The 15,523-nt window shown below is 44.3% G+C and overlaps 1 protein-coding gene across 1 annotated transcript in view; it reads right to left on the bottom strand.

Moving 5' to 3' along the window:
• Positions 1 to 8,297, bottom strand: part of LOC118231096 (thyrotropin-releasing hormone-degrading ectoenzyme-like) — a 107,300-nt gene extending 99,003 nt beyond the window's left edge. The window contains exons 1-2 of the mRNA XM_035424578.1: positions 6,830 to 8,297; positions 97 to 370 (exon numbers count right to left, since the gene is read on the bottom strand). Coding sequence (XP_035280469.1) covers positions 97 to 370; positions 6,830 to 7,548 — 993 coding nt within the window. The 5' untranslated portion in view covers positions 7,549 to 8,297. The remainder of the gene's footprint in view (positions 1 to 96; positions 371 to 6,829) is intronic.
• Between the last annotated feature and the right edge of the window lie 7,226 nt (positions 8,298 to 15,523).

Below are 15,523 nucleotides of genomic sequence, written 5' to 3'. Positions count from 1 at the left end.
AATTTTTTTAATTCATCGTCTCCAAGTGAATTAGCAGCAGTACTGTACGTGAGACCAGACTGACATACCCCTTAAAGAAACAGTGACTCTACTCACCACCACGCCGCTCTCGGTGAAGGCTTCTCTGTAGGTGAAATTGCACACCGCCCAGGCGAGGTAGTAGGTGGACATGCGGGGGGTGCGAAAGAAGTGGTTGGTCACCCAGCCGTCCTCCTCGGGCACGGAGAGCTCCACGGGCATGTTGGAGAGGGACAGGTGCCCCCCCTCGTGCCTCAGGCTCACTTTGAAGATGGCCTTGTACACAGGCTCATCGAAACAGGGGAAAGCCTTGCGGGCGTGGGTGGGGGAGAACTGGGTCACCGCCAGGTACCTGCAGGTAAGGAGGGGGGGGGGGGGGGCGAGGAGGGGCTGGGTTAGGAGGGAAGAGGCAGTACACACAGGGGCACAACCTGGACTTTAAAAATACTGAGACTCGGCTGAGGTGGGGTGAGGTGCGTGCTTTTTCCCCCTGTAATTTAGTCATTTAATTGAGGATGCATTTTATGGTGTTAATTCTGTAAATGTGCCTCTAGATTACGCTTAAATTTGAGAAAGTATCAAAGACCGATCATTTCCCTCCCAAATGAATTTCAACAGATGTTCTCACCACAGAACGAAATGGCATTTAAACTTTGGAAATGGACATGAAAAAAATACAGAGGACATGACCTCGTTGTCCTCAATGGTAGTTAGGGCCCTGAATACACACAGAGAATTTCCCTAAATTTCTTTGCAGAAAAACTACGAACGCTTAATTTATTTATTTTTTTTTTGCAGCTGTCAGTTGAATGTGAATATGAATGATCAATGTGAAGAAGAACAGCTACCCCCACTTCACAAATCTGTCCACATAAAAATCCCAAAGCAGGCTGTGTGGCTGCAGTTGGCTGGACATGCCTTATAAAACCTGTAATTAGTACAATCAATTTGTACCCATAAAACCATCCAGGGTTCACAGACACTGTGTGAGAAACGTCTTTGCTAATATTGCCTTAATGAAGGCATACAGCAGAAACATAAAAAGCATTGGCTTTTTAGGGTAGTTTTTAAAAGGATATTTAACTTGGGTATAACATAAGTCATTTTGTGGGGCCTGCCCCACTGTATTTACATAGTGTGAATACTACTAGTTTTCCTACCCCCCCCCCCTCTCCCCCCACCACTCTCTCTCTCCCTCTCTCTGTCTGTCTCTCCCCCCCTCTCTCTTCCCCCTTGCTCTCTCTCTCTTTCTCTCCCCCCACCACTCTCTCTCTCTCTCTCTCTCTCTCTCTCAGTCTCTCCCCCCCTCCTCTCCCTCTCACCTCTCTGAGCATGTTTGCTCTTCAGAGGCATTTAGCAAGTTCATTTGCGATAACCCAGAATGCCCTTGGGCAATATGTTCCTTTCCAGTAACTTCAGTTTGCTGGTATGTGAGCAAACCAGTGTCCCCTCTTGGGAAACGTATGCCGTAGTGGCACTGTGTGTGCAAACAAGGAAGACAAACTGTGCTGACAATTACCCAGCAATTACCAAGCAATCCGACAACGCTGAGCCTTTCCTTGACAGATATTGATTCCTCCAGACCAGCGGTAACCAACTCTGCTCCTCGAGATCTATCATCCTGCAGGTTTTCATTTCAACCCCAATTTGGAACACTTGACTCTCACTAATTAACAGCTCAACGAGATAGCTAGCTAGTTGAGTGAGGTGTGCTTCATCAGGGTTGGAGTGAAACCCTACAGGACGGTAGATCTCCAGGAACAGGGTTGGACAGCCCTGCTCTAGCTGTTGAATGAGGAGCGCTTTGTTTTTAGTGACAGCCTACAGCACCTGTAGGTAGATCTCCAGGAACAGGGTTGGTCACCACTGCTCTTGACACAAGTGTTCCTGCCTCCGCAAAGCAGCCAAACCTGAGCTCCACACATCAGTCAGCATGCCGCAGATCACGGTCTCACAGCTTTCCCTCCCTCCCCAGTTTCCGAATCGCAACTTGTGCCGCTTCTTGAGTCACCGCCGCTCCGCCCACACTTGGGGGGGTGGCAAGGAGCAGCGCAGCCGAAGCGAGACTCCGCCGATACGCTGGCGTGCAACCGAGGGGCGCCTCTATTTTCGGTGCCACAGGCCACACAGCCACACCAGCGAGGATCAAAGTGGAGGCGTTATCTCTTCCTGATAACACCCAGAAGGGTGCGCTGGCACTCACGGGATGTCACTGGGAGGGAGCAGAAACCGTAACTCCAAGAACTTTTCACAGCTTCCACCCACCCCCACGCTCGGTGGAACAGAGCCAGACCCCCACCCCCCCCCACCCCCCGAGTGAGTTTACAGTTCAGTAACATCACGAAAAACTGCCTACATTATTTCCATATCAAATAACACTTGTGTGATTGTGCAACAATAATTACAAATTAAAGTCAACTAAAACAAAAACTGCATTCTGCGGCGCCTACACTGAGCCACTTGCTTAACTACCAGATGCAATCAAGACACAATATTTATAAAACAGAGGCACAGTACGCGATGCTAGAGGTTACAGGTAAACCCTTTCAATAGAGTATGGCTTGCTTTTCGCTCATTTCCTCAAAAACTAAATCAACACCAAGCACAAAACAAACACACCTGGATCTATTTTCAATTATTTGGGAGCTACAGTGAGAGAGAAAAAATAAATTTTTAACAAAAGCTTTGTATTTCCTGGTTCTTTCAAATGAAGGGCTCTGTCTCGTAACACAGGACTATGGGAGGAGCATTGCATTCAAGGCGTAACAATTACTTGCTACATACCATATTTTGATATCAAAATACCGTATCATATGTGATTTTCCTTTAAGGACCATACCTATGGACTGATGTTGGTTTGAAGAAAGCTAGAGCTGATCATGTGGCGTAAGCCACTGTGGGCACCCCTTACGAAGCAATCACACGTAAAGTTTGCCTTTTCACACGTGAAAATCACAGTTTCGCACACGAATGTAACATTTTTTTACATGTGAAAAGAAAATAGGCCACATGAAGTCATGTGAGATTCGCATCTTCACTTTTTCCCATGTGAAAACAAAACACGTGACCTTTTCCTGCTCTCATCTTATTAGGGGAATTGCTCTTATAGTTCACATGTGGACTCCTCACATGTTGGGTGTTCACATGTGGTTTTTGAACACATGTGGTTTTTTTAAACACGTGACTTTTTCATAAGGGACATTCAGCTTCTGGCAGATTCCCCTACAGAAGCACCTCAGGGAGGTTGCCAGCTTCAGTCTGAGAACAATAGGCACAGCGCCAGGCTAATGCCATTCAGGAGAACAAAGGCTGCCTGGCATAGTCCAATGGGAGAGCAGTGAGAACTGGGACCGCAAGCAGCGAGACAAATTAATTAACTGAGACTTAAACACATGTGCCTTCTATATACTTCACCGGTGAGGTGGAAAAAAAGGAGAAAAAAAGAAAATCAATTCAATTAGAATTTCTGTTTTCCCAAATGCAAAATCTCATCTAATATTACAAAACAACTTATTTTTCTTCTTGCACAAACAAGGATATTTCATGCATTGTAAAAATGCTCATTTTAAGGTTGCAATGCATTTTAAGGTTAGGTAGATTTGTTTTGTGGCAGTTTCCACAAGTTTGATTTACTACAGAGAAAGCAAATATCATAGATCTCAGGTGCAAATTTGCATACATAACCACAGTGTTCCCCCATGAACAGGTGGCTATGCTATAACCTTTTCTTCATTCAAACCTGGAATATTGGGCCTCAATCACAAAACATGTGTACGATCAAATCTGATCGGACATTGTGTGTGAGAACATTTCCAAGAACATTTCGGCATTCGTCATTTATATCTTATCTGTATTTGTTCACGGCTGTTTCCTTATGTGAATCACATGAACAGGACTGCGCATTCAATTTACAAACAGCCAGCATTCATCATCTCATACACCTGGGACATGCACAAAAACAAAAGGTCTGTATATGTGTCATGAATCCCATATTGGTTTTTCATAAGAACATTTTTAAGAACAAAAGCAAGAATAATTTAAGGAAAGTTTTGTGACTGAGGCCCAATGTGCCCAGCTCAGCAGCATCACGTCTCTCTTAAGCAACTTTCACACATGGAACCCACAACGCTGGCAGGTTCGATTATCCAGGTCAGGTGGCGGTTTTCCCCGTTCACACACAGGTCTCCTGCACTGATCAAATCCGGTGTCACGTCTGCTGACACATGACATCACCGCTCAGGACAGATTAGGCGAGGCAGGGTGTCTTCCCGTCCCAAAGCAATGCCGGACAAACGTGAACATTGCACACGAGTTTGTCTTTAAAACAGCCGGATATTCTGCTTTGGCACAGATGTCAATCCTACCAACACAACACAGTGGAAGAGTGAAATCTTTAACACATTGTATAATAACATCTTCAGCCAACTGATCCGAAATAACTAGCGTTAGATTAGCATATGTGGAGCTGTTTTCGGTAAAATGCAACAATACAAAATTGCTTTATGTCTACAGTTTACGTCTATGTCTATGTTTACAGACAGAGCTGATGTCATACAGTGATATTAGGACTTAGTCCCTCCTGCGAGGCACATCGACTCTCTCCATCAGTGTTTTCAGGTTCCATTCACCATTCCAATTCCGCACAGAAGCCTGACTAAGGATCAGATCGATCTTTCTTTCAAACAACGGCCTGGGTAAGGATTAGAAGAAGAGTTTGTGTTGACTGATCTCGGATCAGCTGCCGGACTACCGAGAACCAATTAAGAGCATGCGGGAGTAAGAGAGAGCTTCGCTGGGAGTGGGGCAATTATAAACCAGCCGGCAGGACTGTCTGGTCCGTTGGGTTTGCACGCTGATTAAAACCCGGCTCGGCGCTAGAATGACCTTCTGCGCTCGACCTTCTAACGACACGCAGCCAATCGCAGCTTGTTAGGGCGGCGGCGTAGAATAATGGTTACGGAAGCGCTCTTGTAATCCAGAGGCTGCGGGTTCAATTCCCACACAGGGCACCGTGACTGTGCCCCTGAGCAAGGTACTTAACCCGAGGTGCTTCAGTGCATATCCAATCAGCTAAAAGGATGCTATTTAAACTTAGGGTAAATGGGATGTGTTAAATGGCACTAATGTTAAAAGCTTAAATGCTGCCTCTCCCAACATTCTGGTTCTCCACTTTTAGGTTTATTTTGAATTGATGTGACACCTAAGGCTGTTCTCAGTGCAATTAACTATGTATATCGTTTTCTTTTATTTTTAGTATCGATATAGAACTACCCCTGCTGGAGTGGATCTGTATGCACACCACATCAACAGTAGAGCTTATGAGAAATATAAGTAGGTTTAACATTTTATGACCTTGATGCTTAAACACTTTAGCTCAATATCAGAGACCACAGGTGTCATAATGCTGTGTAAGATAAGAAAATAAAACCCATTTGCTCACTGCTAATTTACACTTAATCTAGGCCCAAGGCAGATAATTGATTTATAAATGCCTGTTACTGTCACCGAACCTCTCCAAAGGTTTCCTCCAAAGCTGAAGATGCTCTTCACAAACATGTCAGTCTACCAGAAACTTAGACGGTCACAGTATTAATCATCCGCAAAGTTTTCTAAAATTTTTAATTGTTCGTTTGTTGCATTCTGTTTCATGGGTACTTCAGGCAAACGAGGTTTCATGGGCTTTAACTATTCGTGAAATATTTTGAGGAATTTCCCTGAGGAAAAAAAAGAAAAAAGAATAATCGCCTCATATACTGATCTAAGCCCACCGACACATAAGAGCATTTTGAACTAATCTCATTACTGGACTGGGAAAATCTGCGACTATAGCCTATTACATACTTGGTTTTCAAACTGATGCGCATTCCTTAGATTAGAAGATTCGCTTTCACGCCATAGCATCCGTAGTGTTGACCACGCTATCTGTGCTAGCCCATGCAGAATAACTAATCGCATCGTGTCAAGTTTCATTTCATGTTAATGATTACATCAGGACCCAGTGGAAGTTATTTCCAAGTGATTTGTGAAATATTATGCAACGAATGGATGAGGCGTCAAGCCATTGATCTTGTGAAAAGGACGCTACAGATTAGAATCTTTCAAATTGGATTCTGTGCAAAGCATGCTACGTGTGTTCCTGCAAATAATCGCTCCAGTCAATACTCCGCATATTAAGATAGTATGCTTTCCGTTTCGGTGCATAACATTAGATAATAAATAAGTACACATTGTATCACATAACCCGCATATGCAAATTGAAGGCAGCAGCCTTTAACAAATTAAGTAAATGTGGCCATATTTTATTCGTGGCAGTAGATTACGGAAGTAGCTCACAATTCCAATAAATATTGACTTAATTCGTTTGTGGGCATGCATTTGACGTATCTAATCAACAAGTCAACAAGAGGCAAACTTTATACTCGACTCCATAACGTACAGGGCTATATCTATTACAGCCTATGCCGATTCCATAATGTCTGAATTTATTGATGAGTTAGGATGAATAGGCTACTCTTAAGAGACGGTCAAGACCTTGGTTTAGCGCAACTTCAAAGACAGTCATGAAACCGCAGGCATTCCAGCCAGGGAAATATCAATAATAATAATAATAATAATAATCATCATCATCATCAGTCCGTGAACTTCAGCGTTAATAGCTAATAAGACAACACATTTCTTCTGGCAGTAATGTGTATTCACGATTTATGCCGCATTTTATGTGATCGTTTAAGCTTTTAATTGAATGAAACTGACGTAACTGCTATTAAACACAAGCTGCAGTATAAATATGAAGCACAGCATCAAATTGTACCTTCTTTCTCCGTGCAGAACATAGGAGCTCCGGAAAAATCCCAAAAGTTCGTTTTCAATTTGGGCTTCGAATGTAATGTTAATTTTGTACGTTCTTAGTGGCTTTAACTCCCTGTGCAAGGCGATGACATAAACTTGGTTTGATGGATAATGAAACTGGCGGTGAATCCTTATGGCAGGTTTTTTGTTATCCGAATACACCACCGCCTTTTCTACTTCCAGCCTGTCCGCGTGCAGGACGATAAACTTCGTGGACTTCACGCACTCGACTTCAATGTTAACTTCGCCGGAAAAAGTGAAGTTGTCCATGTACACCGAAAGCTTCAAATCGTAGTTCCGTGGCCGCAAAGACGTGGGTAATCTCAGTTGTCGCCAAGGCTGGACGTCTTCATCCCTGTGATTAAAATTAGCTTCCCGAGACTGGTTGAGCTTGGTAGCAGACTCATTGGTAACGCGCGAGTTGCTCTCCCCTGCGCACTCTTCGAACCTGACGCCGAACAACACCGCGATGATGGTGACAACGATAAGTGTTAGGATAGAGATGGCGAAACCCAGGACAAGTCTTTTGTGCACGGTGATGTGTCGTTCGGTTGTCCTGGGACGAACCACCACACTGTCGGCCCATTGATCAGAGAGGCCTCTCCCGTTTCTCATCGAGTTCTCCTCTATTCCCATCTGTGTGAAAGATAAGGCTTTCCCACGTTTATCTTCCAGAGCCATACTCCGCCGAATATGACGCTTTGCCGGAAAACAGATAAAGAAGTAAACTGGTGAACGGAGTCTTAGCTCCGGTAGCGGCAAATGACCACAGTCATATTTGCTCCGATTCCACACACATTTAATTAGAAGATATACATTAAATATATGCAAAAGTATTAAACAAACTTGCTTTGGAAGATGTCCGTTCCTTAACCCTCACCCCGAGCTTATATTATTGGATTTATCCAGTAACATGTTGGCTTTCTTCCTTGTTTTCTACAATCTCTGAAGAGCAAAGGTACTGCACATACTGCAATCCGTTCCCGGGACTGATGTTGCCGCGGCTGACGGTTTATGTTCACTGAGCGACGGTCGCATATTGAGAAACACTTCGCACCGACTACCAGAGCGGCGCGTGCAGCCCTCGGTCTTATTGGATCAGAGTGCTTTCCAAAACCTCTCGACGGATATCAAAATGTGTGTGAAAAGTGCGAAATATTACTAAAATAAAAAAAAGAACCAATACCCCCCGTCTTCACCCGCCTCTCCTCTTGAAATAGATTTGATGCAGGTGCGCAGTCTGGATGCAAAAACTCTCCTTTCGCAAGAGAAACTGTTTTGTTTTGTTTTTTTTTACGCAAGGGAAAGAGACAGACACCTTCAAGAGTTTTGTCGTGGGTTTCGCAATGCACAGACTCCTGCAACACAGCTACGCCGAATGTGACGATTAAGAGTGGCCGGGATGCGGCTACAGCATTAGCTATCCTGCGAGCACTTTAGCTGGAATATTGATAGAACTCGTGATCTCTGACTGATGTGGTGTTGACCCACCCCCAGCCCTGCATCGTTTCGAAAACACGCACGCACACAGAAATGCATGCTGTGTCACACAATCATATTTGGGAGTATATTTTTAAACGGATGCCATTTGTACATCAGTACACAATCCATTGTCATTAAAATAATAATGACAACGTACAGTGAGTTCTTATAAGCGAGATTTATTTGTTGTACCTATTCATTCAGATTGGGAGTGTTTAGTAGCATTGTTGAATTTGTATCTGCTTTGATTTTAGTAATTCGGTGTTTTAAAAAATATATTTTCGGCAATTAATTTAAGTACAGGTTTTACAGACAGCCACTATACAAGCCGATTTTCACGTTTTTATGCTGTTAGCTTGGATTACGCCACCCTGTGGAGATTCAGCGAAACAAAAGATAAATTGATATCGTTAGTCCATCAAGTTGGACACACATGGACGCAGAGAACTGTATAAAACAGTAACGTGTTTGTTTCACAGCCATAATCAAAATTGAATTGATCTTATCTATACTTGATCCATACACAAACATGTTTACAGTGCGTGGTTTGGGGGTGTACATGAATTACTGGAAGCCAAAAGACTAAGTGCCTCAAATGTTTATTTTGGGAAATGTTATATGCAAATCACTTCAATGCTGTATATTTAAAGCATAGCCTAGTTAACGCTTGCAATATGTTTAACTGATGAAACAGACACGTGCATACACACCATAATAATTAAAAAAACAGACAGTGTGTGAATCAAATCAGTTCGGCCTACACCAGTAAAATATCTCAAACACATCAGAATTAAAATATGGATTTACTGGGCCAGTGCAGGCAGTAAAAGTCCTCCCCTAAATGATTAGTAAATTAGGTATATTGTTTTAACAACCAACCTGCTCTCACACTTCATATAGCTTTACCTTGGGGAATTACTGTCACTTGCATTTGAATTCTTTGACCCATTTCAGTGGCACACTGTACATTATTGCTTTGCAGACTTAGACCACCCAAGCAGAACTGTAATTCAGTAACTGTCACTTTTCTGAATTCTGGGATATTTTTTTGCAAGATGTGCTCGCAAATAATTGTTTAATTCCTATATTTAAGCAGCTGGTTCAAAGTTTTACTATGACAACCACTACTACTACTATTATTATTATTATTATTATTATTATTTGTCTTCGGTCAAATGTTAATGATGTCAAAGGTCAATGTAAGTAAGATGGCTATAGGCTATGATTCCCCAATCTGTGGGTGCAAGTGTGTTCTGTAGAGTTTACTACATACTGTAGTTTCTTATAACTGAATTTCCATTCTATGATAACATTGTATGAAGCAATGTTTGCAATCGCATACACCCATGCAAGAAGGGCATTCACAAATGGCCTATTATTTGGCATTTGATAAATAGGGTCTACACATCTTCATAAATGTGCAAATGACTGAAGTTCACAATGAAATGCATGGTGAATTATTCATTTAAGATGAAAGAACTAGCAATTACTGAGACTCGGGAAATAGTCTTGATGAAAAATAGATTTAATTTCTCATTACTCATTTTCCCTGGCATAGGATCTTCTATGCAACAATTGATGAGGTAGCACATGAGAAATAGGGGCACCATCATTAAGCAATCTGTTTTTTACCACATAGCCCCATGATTATAATCAGGAAGGGTAGCAGTACTTATGTTGTTTTTTGGGTGAGGCGTGAGTCTAAAAATCTAAAGGATGCTGCACTGATGATGCACTACTGTCCTGCCCTGGAGAAAAGAACATAAATTGGAATAGTTGCAGCAAATATCCGCCTATATAAATCGACGATCAGTTTGAAAACAAAGTCAAGCCCACATGCATGCGACTGTATGTTGATTGCTGACCATTCTTTTGAAAGATAAGCACTGACATCCACCAGTTGCATGGTGCAGAGGACTTCATCCTCATTTTTGAGCAGACGGTTACCTATGCATTGGAAGGTAAAGCACCCATCGAAAATGGACACGCCCACCTGTCTTGTGCTGGTGTGGTCGAGAGTTTGAGGCTGTGCTTCTGATTGGCTCAGACCCAGTGGTACACAAGCAACATATCATCAAAGACCAAAGAGACTGCTCACACTTTTCCCAAAAAGTAATTCAGACATCTGGAAAATGTCTCCAAACATTTGTCAATCCCCCCCCCCCCCCCCCTTGTGTTTCCAGAAAAAACCACCATTTACAGCAATGACCCTTCGCTGACTCACTGTGTGAACGTGGTAGCATATGGACAACCACCACTCTGCAATTACAAGCAACATGCTTAATGGCAAACGCTGTGTAACGGTTGCCAGGAAGAAGTCGAAGGATCAATGGCTTTCTTAGAAAAAGGAGAGAAGTGATGGCACACAGAAGGGCAAGTCTGGGCTACGCGAGAGCTTGTGCGATAAATATTATGTTGTGAAGTTCGCACACAGTCACAGGGAGAGCAGAAAATGAATTCTGGGAGTAGGAGACACTGGGCCTCGTTCACAAAACTTTTCTAAAAAGCTGCAGTAGGCAACTTTCTCAACGGTCGTAAAGTTGTGAAAACATTTTGAAAATCGTGAGACCCGTTGGCCCGCCCACAGAGAAAGAGACTGAAGGGCAGGCTGTGCGACGGCAGGTCCTTGTGGGAGCATTATCAGGAATTCATTTTATTTTTGTCAGACTTTTTTTTCCCCCCCAAGTGAACGTAGTGATGGAGTCAGACATTGGCAATCGCAGCCAATGAGTTGCGAACAAGCCTGGAACGCGGTCGGGAGAGTTATTTACGAGCGGCGGTCTCTCTGTGCAAAGTCATGACACCTTGCCGGCAGGTGCGGTCCAGACTAATTACGGTTTGATCAATTCGCTCCATCGTGCATGATGATGTGGGGGAGACCTCCGCTCCATATCAAACCCTCTGATCAATCGGCCTGTCGTTTCTGTAAAGGCCCGTTTGCAGTTTTTGCACCAGCCTCCCCCCTGCTTCAAGCCAAGCTTTTTGATATTCTGGTTCTGGTTTGTGTGATTAATGGAAACCAATTTGATATCTGGAGCTGCAGCAATCTGTAACCTTCTCCAGCATGTCTCCTCTTGCAGAACACACCAATGCAGTGCATTTCCATCCCTCTCATAATTTGGTATATATGAAATATGCAGCGTACCTGTCAGTGAGGGCTTTTAAATAATTATTTTGGAGGAGTCACAAAACTTTCCTCATGAATAAAGTAGAAATCCGGCAGGAATGCTGTTTGAACACTACGGCAATGTAGGACTGCATCAAGAGTACAAATATGCTTTTAAGCTTCCTGCCATGTTTGATTGTGTTTAATTGTGTTTGTTTGTGTTTGATTGTGTTTGTTTGGACATGCGCAACATCCATTTCCCAGCTCAGTGTCAAATACTTTGTACATAAACTTTAAATAGCCCGACAACATTGACTAATCCCTTATTTGCTAAGTGCATTATACCAACTAATGTTCCTGTTTAATTACACTAGGAGAACAACTGCACCCAGCCAGCTAAATAATATTACATTATCTTACAATAGACAGATTGATAGGTAGGTAGATCTGAAGAGATCATAGGCTATCCACAAATATTTATTTTAATTTTAAGTTTAAAACTAGTATGCACAGGGGGTCCTGAAAGCTAAGAATATGTTCATACAAAAAAAATACATATATTTTCCAAAAGTGCTCTTCTGCAGTATTCATACACCATGTAGGGGGTGTAGATATGCTCAGCATAATTGGCCAGCTTATTTTCAGCTGTGACCTAGTCTCGCGGCCTGCCTTCCTGACTAGATTATTAATTTCATCTGTGTCCCTTCTGTTTGCTTTGCCACACCATGCCGGAGACTTTTAAAATGAATCTTAATTATGCGAGTTCTGTCCCCCCAGGAGCAGGCTCCGCCGTCCTTGAATAGATGTTTCACAATGACTCAGCAGTTTAGTCGTCTGCAGTTTCTTTTCTATTTTTTTTTTTTTTTTTTTACTTCATTCTCTATTCCAAAATCACTACAGCAGGGTATGCAGACAGCCAATCAGACAGATCCCACTAGCTGAGTGGCCAATTACACGTGAGCGAGCACACATCATACTTGGTTGCTAACAAATTAACTAATGGTTCCAAGAAGGAACCAGTAAATCAAGAGAAAAACTCCTGACTGCCTCGTGTATTATCGGCTGAAAAACTTCAAGGTCTTCAAGACTGGCTAGGGCAATCCCAGAATTCCCTGTTTTGGCTCAGGATTCAGCCTCGACCGCTTTGACATTGACTGCGTTTTAGCCTGTGCAACCAATCAGCTCAAGCGGTGCGGCCTTGAAGCATGTCGTCCACAAGCTGCTCCGGCACCCAAGCACACGAATGTGCAGTGGATGGCCATGAGCAGACGCCTGGCGTAAGGGAGGAATCAGACGTGGCCCGGGGTTAATTGTGGTTTCCACTCGGCAGCAAGATTACATCTGCAGCTTTGACTTTCGACCCCCCCGCAACACGACTTGGAAACAACGGGAACGTCCACAAGGAGAAACGGGGCTCCCAGAGATAGCATCTCGGGCCGGAACGGGAGGGGAACCGGCAGCATCTCTCCATCACCGGCTCGTGGCACGGTGAAGCCTGACAGGGTGAAGTGAGAAGGTCTCTTTTCCCACTCTCTCCATTAATTAGCACAGCCCCCAAAGCGGTCTCGGGTGCTGGGGCCTCCATTCCGGCTCAACGCCTCTGTGATAAGGTGTGAAGTGGAGCCATTTTGTGCCACTTAAATGGCAGGAGGGAGAGGGAAAAGTACGGAGATGGAGAAAGAACAGAAGTTTTAGAAACTGATAGAGAGTAAGTGCGGAGAAGCAGAAGGAGAAAGAGAGAGGGGGGTCGAGAAAACAGAACAGAGGGAGTGTACGGAGAAGGAGAAAGGAGCGAGAGAAAAGCAGGGAGAGGATTGTGAGAAGAAGAAAGACAATAGAAGAAGAGTATGGAGATGGAGAAAAGAAAACAGAGATAGAACGAGACGGAGAAGGAAAGGGAGGCAGAAGAAGAAAAGGGGGGGAAAGAGTGAGAAGGAGAAAGAGGAAGAGAAATAAACCAGAAGAAGCAGGAGGAGGAGAAATTAATGAAAATAAAAGTTAAATGAACAATCAGGTGCAATTTCATTCTTATGCTCTTACAAGATTCTCCCAGGCAGTGACTACAGTGCCCACCCTGACTGCAAATCCCTCCACAAGTGTCCAATTCAGAACAGTTAACAGCTACATTTATGGAAATTAAATTAAGACGGAACAAAAAAAATAAGCATGCAAAACAGGCCCTGGGAGCAATTTAGCAGAACCCTGGTGTAATGGAATGTAAGCATTAGGGCGACCGAACGGATGATTTCAGCACCGTGGACAGCTCCTGTCACACCATGAAAGTCTGCTTCTGTCAGGACCAGAATGCACTCTTCCACAAGAGGTATGCCTGCGAGCTCGCCTAGCGGATCAAAGTTGAACTGTACTCTATTTCTATTGTTTTCAAACTGGCATTCATGTCGTCTCAGCTTTCAAGTTCTAAAATAATGGTTAAGCTAATAATAGCTCAGGAGGTAAGAGCGGTTGTCTGGCAGTCGGAGGGTTGCCGGGTTCGATCCTCCACCCTGGGGCGTGTCGAAGTGTCCCTGAGCAAGACACCTAACCCCTAATCGCTCCCAACGAGCTGATTGGTACCTTGCGTGCCAGCCCTTCCCCTGGCAGCGAGCGGCTGGAAGCACGTCTGCGTTTTTTCCTCCATTAACTCGTTTCGCCGGTTTCCCGCTCGAGGCCGGCGTTCGGCAGGAGTCCCCCCCAGCAGGAGCGGCCTGCTCTAATGAACAGCTCCACTCCTAACAATTGCTTTCTGTCATTCCAATCGCGTCGCTCATTGAAGTCCAATGAATCGGTAATGATCTCGGGCGGCGTGAAATAGAGGTTACTCTGCGGCCCGTGGAATATGGGAGGCTGTGCTCGGCCCCCACCCTGGGGAAAGTGAACACAAATAGGACGCAAAAGAAATGCTGAATTACCCACTGGCGCTACATAGGGAGTAAACAGTTGTGAAGACAACATGCAACATGGCAACACGAGCCAATCGCCAATCAACTGCATGCAGCACGGCAAAACCAGCCAATCACCAATCAACCGCATGCAGCACGGCAACACGAGCCAATCAGCAATCAACCACATGCAGAATGACAACACGAGTCAATCACCAATCAACTGCATGCAGCACGGCAACCCAAGCCAATCAGCAATCAACCGCATGCAGCATGGCAACATGGGCCAATCACCAATCAACTGCATGCAGGATGGAAACATGAGCCAATCATCAATCAACCTTGGCTGTACGTTCAGTAGACAGACATCTCTTTTGGAAGGGGGACTTGGCCAAGAGGAGAAGTCGGTAATGTCCCAAAGGCCAGACATTCTAAAACACATTCTAATACTTTCTAAATGTATTTTCAAATGCATTCTTAAATTCAAATACCCAATGCTTCATGCCACATTTCAAATATATTTATAAACAAGACCAGGTTAAAACCTAGTCCAGCCAAAAAATCTATTGAAAATAAGACACCACTCTCTCTGGCTCAACAGACAGACAGAACCATTTCAGTCCACTAAAAAAATCAGTTTGGTACATCTGAGTCCTCCCAGGACGTTTACTGACTGCCGCTCCAAGCCCCGCCCGTTGCCACGACAGCACAGATTGCGCGCGTAATTGACGGTGCTTGGTGGCCTCCATAGAGGACAGATCCGCTTTTCCACACCTGGACGCTCCGCCTCCCCCCCCCCACCCCCCTCCCTCCACCCTCTAAGTGCCCGGAGGGATGGCGGGACGGCAGGACGGCGGGATGGCCGCGGGACAGCTGCAGCAGCCTCAGGTCGTTAGTGAGGCGCACAAGCTCAGAAACCAAAAAAAGAGGGGTTCTGAAAGGGTTCTTTGGCTTGTCTACATAGGGGACAGCCGGTCTAGTTCTTCGTAACCCTCTATGGTAGGTGTGAAAAGCGTAAAAGCTCCACAGATTGAGCCATTTTGCCCAACAAAGAACCCTTTGACTAGACAGGGTTCCTGCAGCCCTTCACTCTGAGAGAGAAGTGTTTGCGCCCCAGGCTACTGACGTTTCCTCCTCTGCCCCTTCCTCTTAGCAACCGAATTCTGCCACAAAGAAATTTAAATTTATT

Source organism: Anguilla anguilla, chromosome 7, assembly GCF_013347855.1.
Source record: "Anguilla anguilla isolate fAngAng1 chromosome 7, fAngAng1.pri, whole genome shotgun sequence".
In the NCBI taxonomy this organism is placed as follows: Eukaryota; Metazoa; Chordata; class Actinopteri; order Anguilliformes; family Anguillidae; genus Anguilla; species Anguilla anguilla.
Note: the sequence above shows the minus strand (reverse complement) of the source record. Positions and strands in the feature narration are given on the sequence as shown.